Raw genomic sequence first — 15837 nt, forward strand, 5'->3', positions numbered from 1 at the left:
TTGTGGAGTGTGTCAATGACTGCCTTCTGGACATCTGTCAAGTCAGCAGTCTTCCCCATGATTGTGGAACCTACTGAAACAGACTAAGGGACCTACTTAAACGCTTAGGAAGCCTTTGCAGGTGTTTTTTGTTAATTATTCTAATTTACTGAGATAATGACTTTTGTGTTTTCATTGGCTGTAATCCCAAATCATTAACAGAAATAAACTCTTGAAATAGATCACTCTGTGTGTAATGACTCTATATAATATAGGAGCTTCACTTTTTGTATTGAAGAACTGAAATAAATATAATTTTTGAGGATATTCTAATTTGTGAGAAGCACCAGTATAAGGTATCCACTGGAATCTGCAACAATATCTTGTGTTTTTTTTATTAATGAAAGGAAAATTGTATGACATCATTTCCTCTAATCAGGCGGACTACTTACTGCCAGACTCCCCCATCTGCCTATTTTATATGCTGCTTAAGGCTACGTTCCCACGATGAATTTTGGGTGAGTTTTTTTACACTGCATATTTTTGAAAAAATGCAAGTAACCTATTTTATGTAATAGGTGCTGAAAATCTGTAACATCAAAAACTTATCATGGGAAGTCCACATTCAGTATGTGGTCAGTATCTGTAAGTCAAAACCAGAGGAAAAGTATAATAGAAACACGTCACCCCTTGTGAATTTTTCACCTACTCCTGATTTTGGCTTACAAATACTGATGTAAAATACTGACCAAAGAGTGACCCTGAGAATGTGGCCTATACCATGAGCACAGAACAGGCAACAAAATCCTGACATTCCAGTTGGCAACTGAGGAGCTGAAGTAGTGCAGCAGTATTAGAGCATGGCGTTCACCAGAGGAGCCTATGGTGAGCCAGTCTGAGACTGACCAGCAGTTACCTTTGCTGTTAAAGCAGACTAAGGTCTTTGTATTATAGCTGCAGTATTGTTCATGAAGGCACAGTGGCAGTATCCACACAATCACAGAATTGTAATACTTCAGAACAAGTCTTCTAAATACTTATGTCTGCACTGTAGTCCTCAATGGGTTAAATTATACAACAGAAGTAGTGATGAGCGAGCACTAAAATGCTTAGTTGCTCGGGTCGAGCAAACTGTAATGCTCGGGTGCTCGACCAGTGCAATGAGCCCAATGTAAGTCAATGGGAAACTTTGGCTTTTTTCCAGCACCCCTTTCTCCCCGGAGGTTTGCAGGGGGCCTAAAAATTGCCCAAATTGATGGGATCAGTGCTGAAATGGCATGAGAACAGCATGGGGAAGACCCCTGGAAGCATCTTTGACTCCCAAGTCACTGCTGTGAACAATGTTGTCAGAGTATTACGACACTTTTACGGACTCACAATAAAATATACAAAAATGAAACCAAAATGGATTTTCTTGGAAAAAATGTTAAAGAACATTCTTTCCAGGGTAATGACTTGTATATAAGGCAAAAAACACACAAAATAAATGCTCCTCATCATCTTGGGCTATGTTCACACATAGCGTTTTTGCATTTTTGCATTGCTTTCAACGGTGAAAAATAAAGTCACCAGTAAATGTAATTTTAACATTTTACTACCTTATCAACCCGTGTGCTATGTGAGACACGATCAGACACATTCTGTTTCTGTTATGAAGTAGGGACTTTGAAAGCCACAAAGCCTATTTTTACAGGGCCATCAGGCAGCCCTTACTATTGTTAAAGGGCCAGCAGTCGGCCCTCACTATTGTTGAAGGGCCATCAGCCGGCTATGCTTTGTTGTTCCCATTATAATGGAGCGGGTCTCCTATACTGTTATTGCGTATGCAGTGACTGCAAGGGCAGCCAAAAATTTGGACGAACCCCAATACCCCTTTGAAGAGACATAGAGGAGCTCAGTAAAAAAATGTTCTCATTGTTATGGTAAATATTTATACTTTGCTTTATTATTTAGACAATTCATGTATCTTTGATAATTTTTTATTTTAATATTAGCTTTAAAAGTGTTATTCTTAAATAACAGGTTGTTGTCTCTGATACAGAGATGTATTAAAGCCTTCCTTTGTTCTGAAATTAGAGTAAAACTAGATATAGCCAGATCCTAAGGAATGCAACAGAAGACATGATTGACGACCTTGTTTTTCCCAAAATTAAATATTCCTTTTTAGGTAAAGCCGGTAACGACATTCCCCTTTTTTTTCCTTATCTCTTTGCTTGTAATAAAGAGATGTGACCAGGCATCTGAGACTCAGATGAGCCGGGGACACAGACCGATCTGGCTGTGTTCTCTCTTGTCTCCGATTGATTGACTCCCTGATTTGATCAAAACTGGCAAACGTGTGAAGCCTCTTGAGCTTCTCCTAAAACTTTGCATATAGGTTTCCACATCATTACCTGGTGCCGAAAACCCGGGATTGTCAGAACTGGACCTCCTTTGGACCCGACTGCAAGGAAATCTCTCTCGGAACACTGGATGATGATCCGCGGTGAGTAGCCCATTGTTTTACTAAAAATCCAGTGTTACTTAGAGGGCTCCAAGATGGGTAATTGGTGGACCGAACAAGACAATCTCTGTTGAACCTTTGCCGGTATTTGAATTTTGTTTGTATATTTTGTGGTCTGTCATATGTTTCAATGTGTCTTTAGATGTATAACTGTGATTGAATGATGGTTGAATGAACATTGAATGAAGTGACAAGCCATCCTTGCCCAACGATTCTGGTCAGGAGCCTTCGCAGTTCTTCCTGTATATTGTCAGAGGATTGTTATATGTTGTCCTCATTGTCTATGTGATTGTAAAGTCTGGTGTGATGTTGTAAACTATGAGGATCCTTGAATGTGGGACTGAATGAGTTTTGAGTGACCAATAAGGGACTACGGTCTCTGATTGATAAGGGATCCCATTAGGTGTGTTCCTTCACATGTGGTGAAGTGAAAAATTGGTCCCTAACAGGATCAGGAAAGTGTGACTGTTCATAACAGAGGAATCCTTCACGGTAAGGTAATACTCTGAGGGTATTACTTGTCCCCTGTAAATTGATAAGGGCACTCTTGAAAGAGGTGCTGAATGCAGCCTTATTCTGAATACAGCAGGAGGATTTTATACCAGCGCTTGTGAACTGTGGATTGAGTGACTGACATATTGTAAAATTGTGTTGGTGAGTCAGAATCGTTGTCCTCAGTGCCTGTCCTCTGTTTTATGTCAACTAGTTCTGATGAATCATCATCCTTGGTGTCCATACTGTGTGAACTCAAGATAAAAAATTGTATATTAGGAGTTGTAGTCCATCCAGCCAGTATATCCAGAGAGGGGAGACGTAACATATATTTCTATTTCAAGCTGTGCCCCCTGCAGGATGTTGAAGGAAACTCCTTGTTTGGAGTACTTAAAAGCTTACATTATGCTCTGATCTAGGTAACCCCTCCTCTTTTGTCATAGATGTAATCTGTCTAAATCAGAGGAGGTGGACAAAGGTTTTGTAGAAAAAGAATTTATTCTCCCATGACATGTTATGTTGACTAGTGGAAGTAATTTCAATAACTATTAGTAATATAGTTTTTGGATTGTTATTTGTTTGGTTATGTATCAAAGTTGCATGGGTACAGAGGGCTGGTTACCGAACATTGATATTTCCTAAAATTCTTCTTTTTCGAGAACATTTTGGTTCTGGGAGTTGAATTGATTCTCTAGCGAGCTAATTGGAAGCTGGGAGAAGAGTAGAGTCTTCTACGGTTAAGACTCTACGGGCCCATTCAGTTCTTCGGTTAACTGCGGACATTAAAATTGCAGTCATGAGGACTGGCAACTGAAAGGAAGTAAGCAGTCTGAGAGGTACCACCTTTGTCCATGTATGTGATATAATGAAAAGACTAAGAAGGAATGGGAGAAGTGCATTTGCAATTAGGAAGGATTACTGGAAGATAGATAAGAGCAGACTTAAGCTGACTAGGATTGTGGCTAGAAGTAGTCAAAGCATCTCTTAATGAGTGAACATTAATCAGAGAAAATAGACATAGAACTGTGTATGTAATCTAGGATAGTATGAAAACACAGAGACCCCTGTAGTCTCTGTACTTGATGTAAAACTTGCATCCTTTGTGATACCCCTGCCTTATGCAGGAATTGCAGATATTGCGTATAGAATCCCCGTGGAGTTAATTACGGTGTCCTGTGGGTCCCCATGTCCATGGATGTCCAAGGTGCCTCTGCCCCCATAAGGACCACGAGTCAAGTACACTTTCTACCTCCTAGGATAGAAAATAACCTGCTGGCACATTATTCACCATAGGTATAGCCAATAGAATAATGGCCCTGGTCCCCCAGTGAGCTCATCGCTCTTTGTACCCAGCTCCTGGACCCCCTAGCATTTATAATGCTTCTCCACTGTGTTGAGGAGGCATATTGGACCACATGGGATGATCTAGTCTCAGTCATTTTATAGTGACCCCTTGCTATTGCTGCAGTCTTAGAATTGTCTTAGATATATCGACCAGAACTCAGTACGCACTAGTCGCCAGGAGTGGCGCAATAGGTTGATCTGAAGAATCTGAATGATTCAGCCCTTGGTAATGAAGTAGAAAGCATGTCGAAGGAAGAGTTAATTAGGACCATTATCAAAGAGATAGAGACTGCAGCAAAGGGCATGTTGGTGTGGGAAAGATAAGAAAAAAAGGATTTTGTTTTTATGGCCAAATGTCCTGCAAAATCAACAGCTACTAACCTGAACCCCTCATAGGAAACTGGCAATCCAGATGTCTCCCTGTGCCCCGTTGTCACCCCTCAGGGACCCACACTCACTGTCCCCATTTCTCTGGGGTGGGACAAACTGTTACTTTCATGATAGATACTGGAGCAACCAGTACAGTATTAATGCAAGAACACAGATCCGAAGCTATACTGTCCCCCGAATATGTCACTTGTGAAGGGCTAGAGGGATGAGCTACTAAATTACAAATGTCTCAGCTCCTCCGACTGAATTTGCATGATTCAATTTTAATTGTGACCAAGGTTTTAGTTTCCTCGATGAACATTTTGATTTGTTAGGGACAAACGTGTTGCAGAAAGTTGGAGCAGAAAGTAAATGGCCCCAAAATGATCACCCGCAGAGATGAAGGTCCACTGTGTAGTCTCTTGTTCCTGACACTTCCTACAGCCCTGGACAATACAAGCTCTGAACCCCATTCCCTAAATACTTGGTTCGAGAACATAAACAGCCAGCTGTGGACATGTTACACACTTGATTTGGGAGAACTACCCATTCCCTGGAGACAGTAAAACGTAAACCAGGTGTCCATCCCTCTGTATAAAGCTGTACCCTATAAGTACTGTGGAGATAGCGGTGATGTATGATAACGTCCGAGAGCTCCAGAAAGGAAGTCCTATTGTCCCTATAACCTCCCTGTTTAATTTTCCCCCATATAACTATCAAACGATGTAATTTTCTAAATCCAGCTATGTTATTACCAGTGGATTTAGAAAAGGGAGGAGAATATCAGGATGGGGAAGAGGGGGGACCACGAGTCAAGATCCGCCCTTATTTTTCAAACTAGCAGATGAGGAAGTTCAGTGTGACATTGACTCATGAACATGACTGTCAGGCATTGATGGAGGCAGACACATAGGGCTTGCTAGATATCCCTGATGTACCCCCCACTAACCCCTCTGCTGAGTAATTTGTAGTTTGTTCCAGAGCTCGGGACAGTGATCAAGGACGATTCATCACCGGGTATGCAGTAGTCCACAATGGTAAGGCAGTGATACATGAACAACTCTCCTCCAGCGGCTCTACGCCAGAGGCTGAGATGAAGGTGCTCGCTGCAGCGTGCAATCTGGGTAAAGGTAAAGAGATTTATGTATTTTCAGACTCAAGATATGTTTTAAAGGGTGGCACATGACTTTGGCGCCATTTGGTAGAGCTGTAATTTTCTGACCTCTGCTGGCAAACCTATGAGGTGCTACTCACAGCACTCACCCTTCCCCGAAGGGCAGCTATCGGCGCACACACGGGAACAAACTCCCCTTGCTGCAGGGAATGCCTTGGCAGACCAGGCGGATAAGGAAGCAGCACGACTACCTCTGACTGGAATACTGGCCATAGCACACACGGCCACGCTAGGGGATTCAGTGACCAATAGTGCGGGAAGCTACCTTTTCACAGAGGAGACTGTCACCGCACCGGCCCAGTGGCTGTTGATCGTGAACTGCTGCAGGTCTTCCAGACCCAGGCTCCCCTACGTGAACAGAATGCATGGGCCAACACGGGTGCTGTACGGTCAGAGTCAGGGGTATGGCAGGTAAACACCAGGATTTGCCTCCCACGCTGCCTGTTCCCCATGATGGCTGCCCTAGCACATTTCTCCGCTGCACAACTCAAAGGGTGTTGTGTGTGCAGAGGTGATACAAAACTGGTGTGCCCCAGGGTTCCCGAATGCGGCTACAAAGTATGTCTAGTTTGTGCGAAAAATAACCCCGGTAGACCTATTTGAGTCCCACAAAATGCATGCCAAAACCAGATTACCTGTTTCAGAGACTGCAAAAGGACTACATACAGCTACCTAAGGTGGGTACTTATGAATAAGTCCTGGTATGCACTGATCCCTTCCCTTGGTTGCCTGAAGCTTGGGCCGTGACCAAAGTTCAAAACAAAGATAAATGATAAGTGAGATGGTTTGTAGATATGGGGTACCTGAAACCATACAGAGTGACAGAGACACACTTCACTGGAGAACTGATGAAACAGATCATGTCCACTCTGGAGATAGGGAACATGTTCTATCACTCACAAAGTAGTGGGAAGGTGGAACGCCTTAATAGTACTCTGAAATTAAAAATTCAGAAGTGCATGAAGGAAACACTGGTCCTGGGTGGATAGCTTGCCCATTGCATTGTATTCAGTGAGGACTGCCCCAAGGGGTAGAAAGAAGCTGTCCTCGATGAAATACTGTTTGGTGGTGTCCATAAGACAGGGTTGTATTTCCCACGGCAGCTGTAGCCTCCTACAGTTCCCTCACTGAATATGTCTTGGAGTTGCACAAATATCCGACTGTTACTCATAACTGTGTTCTTTCCTCCAGACCCCAACTGTATAAGTGGCACACACACACACTGGTACCAGGAGACTGGGTCGTGGTCAAGAGACATATGAGGAGACCACTGGACCCAGATACAGTGAGACATTTTAAGTGCTGACAACCTCCAAGGCAAAGACACTTGCCCATTATACCAGCCACTGGAAAAAGGTCCTGATCCCCAGCAGCAGCAAAGATGATGACCCTGCCCCTTTTGGACAATTCTGATGGCAATTGCATCCCTTTCCCTAACTCTCAATGATGTACTAAAGGAGGAGAGGACTGGAATAAACTGATAAGTATCACCAAGTCCTGCTGTGAGGCATAGTTTCTAAAGACTGTCCTGAGAACTGCTGGATATGCATCCACAGCCCAATATCCTCTGATTCTATGCCATATCTCGCAGTGTCCCCAACCCCATATGATGCTTTCAACTATAGCTGTTTCCAAGAAGAGACTTTTGATACTGCCCGTTACGACGGAGGAAACCTCCAATGCAAGGACTTTTGACTTCTATACTTTGTCTTGGGAGACTCAATGGCATCATAACCTGCATACTGCCTAAGGATTTATATCTAGTATGTGGTCACCAGCCTATAAATGGCTTCTGCCGGGTGCAAAGGGAACCTGCACCTTAGCACACCTTACGCCTGCAACCTTCAGACTTCTGCATGATGACCTAGATATGAATGCTGTTCCCAAACATTCCCTATATACATGAGCTGCAGACAATCGCCCCAGACCGAATGGTAGACCTCATATAGTGGAAATGGGGATAGGAAATAAGAGTATATGCATTTACCCTTTCATTATATAAATGTTGGTATTACTAGTGCATGTAACTGCTAGAATTGGTATATTTGTTATGACGACACTATGTAAAGAGATGCGTAAGATCAGACATCATAGACCGTCAGTTAACACATCTGAAAAATATCACAGTGCTCCTCCAGTAAACCTATATGACGAGATTTACAAACAAGATGTACGTCAGTGAACGGGATTTGTCCCCTCCAGGCTCCCATAGCATGGGGAAGTAGCTGATAAATTGTCTGTAAATAATAAAAAGGGAGGAATTGTTATGGTAAATATTTATACTTTGCTTTATTATTTAAACAATTCATATATCTTTGATAATTTTGTATTTTAATATTAGCTTTATAAGTGTTATTCTTAAATAACAGGGTGTTGTCTCTGATACAGCCTTCCTTTGTTCTGAAAGTAGAATAAAACTAGACCTAGCCAGATCCTAAGGAATGCAGCAGAAGACATGATTGACGACCTTGTTTTTCCCAAACTTAAATATTCCTTTTTAGGTAAAGCCTGTAAAGACATTCCCTTTTTTCCCCTTATCTCTTTGCTTGTAATAAAGAGATGTGACCAGGCATCTGAGACCCAGATGACCCTGGGACACAGACCGATCTGGTTGTGTTCTCTCTTGTCTCCAATCGATCTACTCCCTGATTTTGATCAAAACTGGCAAATGTGTGAAGCCTCTTGAGATTCTCCTCAAAATTTGCATATAGGTTTCCACATCACCATCAATGATGTTCCGATCAAAGTCCATGTGCTGTTAAGAGCTTCATATATCCAGAGTCCAGAAGTTTGGCAAAGACCGTGGGTCTGGCTCTGAAGAGTCACGCTTAAGGGTCTTATCTGAAATATGCCGAAATAGGCCAGAAGGTAGGAGTAACTATTTACTAATTGTACTTAGTTTCTCTTTCTCATTCACCCTTAAACCTTCATTATGCTTACATACGCCCTTACTGTCTTTGCACCACTAATCCTTGCTCTCCTTCGCTATCCCCAAACCCCAGCATTCGCTAACCAAATAATCATCTCTCCTTCCCTCTTAACCCCCCACCTGACCTAATCTGCAGACCTGCTCCTCAACTTCACATCTATCCTACCAAAACATAAAACAAGCCGGACACTCTCCTTCTCCCACCTGCTCTCCCTCTCTCTGCTTCTCCTCACTGCTGACGACATATCTCCCAATCCTGGACCCCCACAACCCACACCTCCCACCAATTCCTCCTCCTATCACTTCTAACCAACTGAAAATTACAGCAACCTCTCCTACATAAAACCCGTGCCCCTGACACCCACCCTCTTGCTCTCTCTTTCTGGAGCACTCTGGAATGCCCACTCTGTCTGCAACCAACAAGCTCAATTTTGTCCACGACCTCTTTACCTCTTGTCATCTCTCCTTCCTGGGCATCACAGAGACATGGTTGACACCCTCGACACTGCCTCCCCTGCTGCGCTGTGTTACGGTGGCCTCCACTTCACCCACACTCCTTGCCCTGGTAACAGACATGGTGGAGGAGTGGGTCTTTGCCTTTCTACCAACAGTACCTTTAGCCCTATCCCACCTCTACCCTCCCTTCTTTTGAAGTCCACTCTGTCCACATCTACTCTCCCTCCAACCTCCAAGTGGCTGTCATATATTGACCTCCTGGCCCGGTCACTACCTTTATTGACCAATTCTCCTCCTGGCTTCTTCATTTTCTCTCTGCTGACATTCTCACAATCATCATGGGAGATTTCAACATCCCCACTGACACTCGTCAGTCAACAGAATCCAAACTCCTGTCGCTTACTTCATCCTTTGAACTTACTCAGTTGTCCTCCTCAGCCACCCACACAGATGGACACACACTAGACCTCATCTTCACCCGATTCTGCTCCCTAGCTAACCTCACAACCTCCCCTTACTCTTATCTGACCACCATCTACTCACTTTCTCATCCCTGTCCTCCTCACCTGTCACGCATGTCCAGCAACTAGCACATCCCCGCAGAAACCTTGCACATCTAGACACTCACACACTCTCTGACTCTATTCTACCACTGACATCCATATCCTCACTCAAAGACACAGACAGCGCTACTGCTTTCTACAATGCCACTCTCACATCAGCTATTGACTCGGTCACCCCTCTTCCGCATGGCAGAGCGCGACGAGTCAATAGGCAACCCAGGCACAACAACCTCACTAAACAGCTTCGGCAAGCATCCAGGATTGTGGAGCGGCGTTGGAAGAAAGCACATTCGCAAGATGACTTCACTGCATTCAAACAAGCAACACTCGCATTCTAGTCAGCCCTCGCCTCTGTTAAACAGACCTACTTCACAACCCTCATATCTTCCTTATCCTACAACCCCAAACAGTTATTCAACACTTTTAACTCTCTCCTCCGCCCTCCACTGCCCCCTCCGACCTCCGTCATCTATGCTGAGGAGTTTGCCACACACTTCAAAAACAAGATTGACCAAACAGCAAGTCTTTACTGTCCGACCACCACAACCCCTTTGTTCCCAGACCATTGCCCTTCCCCTATAACCTTCCTTTCCAACATCCCGGAAGGAGACCTCACTCGTCTCCTCTCCAGATCACACCTCACCACTTGTGCACTCGACCCCATCTCATCCCACCTCCTCCCCAACCTCACCCCCACACTCATCCCATCCCCTCCCCAACCTCACCCCCACACCCATCCCTTCCCTAACCCATCCCTTCAACCTATTACTAACTTCTAGTACCTTCCCCGCTGCCTTCAAACATGGCACAATCACACCAATCCTCAAAAAGCCATCCCTCGACCCAACCGTCTTGTCTAGCTATCGCCCCATATCGCTGCTCCCATTTGCCTCCAAACTCCTTGAGCAAAACATTCACTTTGAACTTTCCTCTCACTTCTTATCTAACTCTCTCTTTGACAACCTACAATCTGGCTTCCGCCCCCATCATTCCACCGAACCTGCCTTTACCAAAATCACTAATGACTTACTTACAGCCAAAGCTAACAGACAATTCTTTGTACTCCTTCTTCTTGACCTGTCCTCTGCCTTTGACAAGGTCGACCACTGCCTCCTACTACAGATCCTCTCTTCCTTTGGCGTCTAAGACCTTGCCCTATCTTGGATCTCCTCATACCTTTCTAACTGCACATTTAGCGTCTTCCACTCCCACGCTACCTCCTCATCCCGCCCCCTTTCTGTTGGAGTCCCTCAAGGCTCTGTCCTAGGACCCCTACTCTTCTCAATCTATATCCTTGGCGTGGGACAGCTCATAAAATCCCATGGCTTCCAATACCATCTGTATGCTGATGACACCCAGATCTACCTCTCTGGCCCAGATGTCACCTCTATGCTGTCCAGAATTCCAGCATGTCCATCAGCCATATCCTCCTTCTTCTCTCGCTTCCTCAAGCTCAATGTGGACAAAACTGAACTCCTCATCTTTCCCCCATCTCGCGTATCTTCCCTACCTGATCTTTCTGTCACAATAAATGACACCACACTGTCCCCAGTACCGGCAATCCGCTTCCTTGGAGTAACTCTTGACTCTGCCCTGTCCTTCAAACCCCACATCCAAGCTCTCACCATTTCCTGTCGCCTCCAGCTCAAAAATATTTCCAGAATCCGTCCTTTCCTCAACCCTAACTCTACTAAACTGCTTGTGCATGCCCTCATCATCTCCCGCCCCGACTGCAGCATCATACTCTGTGGCCTACCTGCTAACACTCTCGCACCCCTCCAGTCCATTCTCAACTCTTCTGCGTGACTGGTTCATCTCTAGCCTCGCTACTCCTCTGCTACCCCCCTTTGCAAATCCCTTCACTGGCTCCCAATTGCCCAGCGTATCCAGTTCAAACTACTAACACTGACCTACAAAGCCATCCATAATCTTACCCTTCCATACATCGCTGAACTAATCTCCCGATATATTCCCTCACATAATCTCCTGTCCTCTCCAGACCTCCTTCTCTCCTCCACACTTATTCGTTCCTCACCCAATCGCCTCCAAGATTTCTCCCGAATATCCCCCATCCTATGGAGTTATGTGCCTCAACATGTCCGATTAGCCTCCACATTTGGATCCTTCAGACGGAACCTGAAAACCCATCTCTTCAAACAAGCCTACAGTCTGCCATGACCTTGCTTGCTGCCACCTCAACACCGGAGCTACAGCAACCCCCCAAACTACTGCCTCCTTCCCCGTTCCTGTAGAATGTAAGCCCGCAAGGGAAGGGTCCTATCATTCTATCATTGTTTAGTTTTGTATACTGTAAGTGATGTCTGTATCTGGTATGTAACTCTTACTTTTGTACAGCATCATGGAATCAATGGCGCCATATAAATAAATAATAATAATTATAAAGGGGCGGGTCTCCTATACTGTTATTGCGTATGCAGTGACTGCAAGGGCTGCCAGAAATTTGGACGCACCCCAATACCCCTTTGAAGAGACGTAGAGGGCCTCATTAAAATTTTTTTTCCCATTATTACAGAGTGGGTCTCCTATAGTGATAATGCCCATGCAGTGACTGCAAAGGCTGCCCAAAAATTGGACGCACTCCAATACCCCTTTGAAGAGAAGTAGAGGAGGTCCTCATTAACAAAATCGTTACCATTGTTAAGGAGTGGGTCTCCTATACTGGTAATGCTCATGCACTAAATGCATGGACTGAAAAACATTTACCCCTGGGGGTATACATGAACATACTGTATAGCGTACAGAATGTTAGAGGTAGGCCTCTAAAAACATTTCCTACAGTCATCATAAACGCCCTTAAAAAAATTATGTGAGTGTTGCATCACATTCTCAATTGGATACCCAATAGTTATAAGGCACAGAGGAATCCTGGAGGACATTGGTACGGTCGGCAAGGTACTCCTTCAGCATCTTCCAAAACTTCTCCCTCCTTGTCAGAATACCCCGCGCATCAGGGCCTGGGTGCTGGGAGGATCTGAGAAAACTGTCCCACACCTCTTACAGTGTTCCCCTGCCTCTGCTGCATCATATTTGTGTCTCCCTCGCCTGTACTCCTTGGTTGTCCAAGGAACTGTGACCTCTGTCACCAGTGTTTTCAGATGGGAATTTTTTTAAGAATTCCTCAACAAGGGCCTTCAAGTACTGCAACATTTTACTAGACCTCTCCGCCGCGGGAAGGAGAGATAGAGAGTTCTCTTTGTAGCGTGGGTCTAGAAGTGTGACCAACCAAAATGTGTACAACGCAAGGTTCACAGAAAAGGCAGAGGAACATAAAGTCAGCTATGTGTGCCAGACTGGTAACAGTCAAGTCTTCCCGGTCCTGACCAAGAGGACGACTGTCCATGCTCTCCTCCTCGTTCTCCCTTTCCTCAGGCTATCCACACTGAACAGACGGTATGACAGTTGTGTGGGTAGTACCGTCTGTAGCGCAGGAAAACAGCTCCTGTTCTTCCTTCTCATTATCACCCAATCCGCTTTAGGATGAGATGAGGCTGGGCTGTGTGGCATCACCCTGTATGGTTCCTGGCTCCATCTCATTGTGCTGTGCCTCCAATGCCTCCTCTTTGATTGTGAGCAGCGAGCGTTTCAGTAGACAGAGAAGCGGGATGGTGACGCTAATTATGGCATCAATCGCCACTCACCATCTTGGTGGAGTCCTCAAAGTTTTGGAGGAAGGCACAGATGTCTGACATCCATGCTCACTCATCAGCTCTTATATGCGAAGGCTGACCTGAATATCGATGGATGTGTTGAAGTTGGTATTCAACAACTGCCCTCTGCTGCTCACAAATCCTTCCCAACATCTGCAACGTTGATTTACAATGTGTGGTGACACTGCACGCCAGTCGGTGAGCTGGAAGCTGCAAACGCTGCTGAAGCATGGCAAGGGCGGCAGAAGCTGTAGGTGACTTTTGAAAATGGGCACACACGCGGCGTACTCTGACAAGCAGCTCAGGCAGATCCGGGTAGGTTTTGAGAAAAAGCTGAACCACTAGGTTGAGCACACGGGCCAGGCCTTATACATGTGCAAGCTCGCCTAGGTTCAGAGCCGCCTCCAGGTTCCGGCCATTGTCACACACGACCATTCCTGGCTGTAGATTCAGCGGTGACAGCCACAGATCTGCCTGCTCTTTTACAGCTGTCAACAACTCTGCAGTGGTGTGCAGTTTGTCACCTAAGCATATTAGTTTCAGCCGTGTCTGTTACCGCTTGGCTAAGGCAGTGCTGCAGTGCTTCCAGCTTCAGACTGATGTGGTCTTTCGGAGGTGGAGGCTGAGGAGGTGCAGGAGCTGTAGAATGTGGGAGCAACCCTGATTGACCCAGGGCCCGCAATCCTCAGCACCGGGAGGACATGTTCCATCCCAGGGTCCGACTGGGTCCCGGCTTCCACTATATTAACCCAGTGTGCTGTCAGCAAGATGTACTGTCCCTGGCCACAAGCACTTGTCCATGAGTCCGTGGTAGGTGGACCTTCCCGGTAACTGCGTTGTTGAGGGCACAGGTAATGTTCTGGGACATCTGCTTGTGTAATGTGGGGACGGCGAAATAGTGGCGGCTGGGCACTGAGTACCAAGGGACGGCCACCGCCATCAGGTTGTGGAAAGATTCTGTCTCCACAAGCCCAAAACATTTCAAATGTAAGCATTCGAGAAATGTGAGTTTAGTAGTGTGGCCTATGGGGCATTGGCTGCGTATTTGCGCTTGCATTTAAAGGACTGGGGTAGGGACAACTGAACATTGCGCTGGGACAACAACGTGGATGCTGACAGTTGCAAGTGTGCAACGACCGGTGCAGGGCAGGAGGCATCTTCGCCTGTGCCATGGATAGAGGATTGGTGTGCATGCACAATAGCGGAACAGGCAGTGGTGTCACCCGCAGATACTGTTTCTGGACCCTTGCATTCTGCCCAACTAGTCGGGTGCTTTCCTGTCATGTGCCTGAGCATGCTGGTGCGGCTGATAGTTTTGCTGCCTCTGCAGATACTGGCATGGCAGGGAGTGCAAATAACCTCCAAAAAGGCCATCTGGACAGTCTTCAAAAAAAAGCCAGACTCTGGAAGACCTAACAATTGGACTGGCAACTTCCCTCGTGTTGGTGTTCCGTGGAACAGCTGCCCGCCTTGTGTCTGTGGCCACCCCACTGATTGTTCCTGCCTGTTGTGGTGCTGCTGTCCTCGCTATGCATGTCACCTTGCCAGGTTGGGTCAGTGACTTCATCGTCCACCACCTCGTCTTCCACGTACGCACCCTGAGCCTCCTCCTGACTTGGTGGCAATTGTGTCTCATCATCATCCACCTCTTGTGGCAGTTTCCCACAGTTGCCTTCTTGTGACCGTGGCTGCTCAAATATTTGGGCATCTTCTCTTGCCCCGCTTGAAGCAGGCCGGGCAAGAGGCCCAAATCTATAAATGGAACAGTGAACAGCTCTTCAGAGTGTCCAAGTATGGGATCAGTTGTCTCCGGGCACTTGGCATAGTGGGAGGAAGGAGGATCAGGGTGAGGAATATGTGGGCTAGACTCACGGCTACTAAGACTTGACCGTGTGGAAGACAAGGTGGTGGTGGAAAACTGACTGGAAGCATTATCTGCTATCCAACCAACAACCTTTTCACACTGCTTTGGCTTCAGGAGTGGTGTTACGCTGCCCCCTAGTAATTGGGACAGGAAGGTAGTTCGACATGATGTGGGTGTTTGGTGTGCTTCCTCAGCAGGCACAGTTTCATCTTGCCCACGGCCTCGGCATGAACCATCACCATCACATCCACTTCCCCGTCCCTTGCCACGCGCCTTGCCCATTTTAAATGGAGCGTAATATTTGGCCTGCTTTATTAAATGTCACAATTATTACCGCAGTAATAAGGGATCACGTCTGATGACCACGGTTTTCGGTAGTGGCCTTATAGATGTGGTATTGGTCAGCGACCAAGTGTGAATAAGATGAACAACACTCAAGTGGTAGACTTTAAATGGAGGGGAATATTTGGCACGCTCCAAAAAATGTCACAATTAT

At 45.8% G+C, this 15837-nt stretch overlaps 1 protein-coding gene across 1 annotated transcript in view; it reads right to left on the reverse strand.

The window, feature by feature from the left end:
* Positions 1-15837, reverse strand: part of LOC141257317 (uncharacterized) — an 83882-nt gene that overhangs the window by 42151 nt on the left and 25894 nt on the right. The window contains exon 9 of the mRNA XM_073671758.1: positions 6510-6519. Within this exon, the coding sequence (XP_073527859.1) occupies positions 6510-6519 (10 nt within the window). The remainder of the gene's footprint in view (positions 1-6509; positions 6520-15837) is intronic.

This window comes from Phyllobates terribilis, unplaced genomic scaffold, assembly GCF_046119375.1.
Source record: "Phyllobates terribilis strain yellow unplaced genomic scaffold, ASM4611937v1 Scaffold_3__8_contigs__length_932513732, whole genome shotgun sequence".
In the NCBI taxonomy this organism is placed as follows: domain Eukaryota; kingdom Metazoa; phylum Chordata; class Amphibia; order Anura; family Dendrobatidae; genus Phyllobates; species Phyllobates terribilis.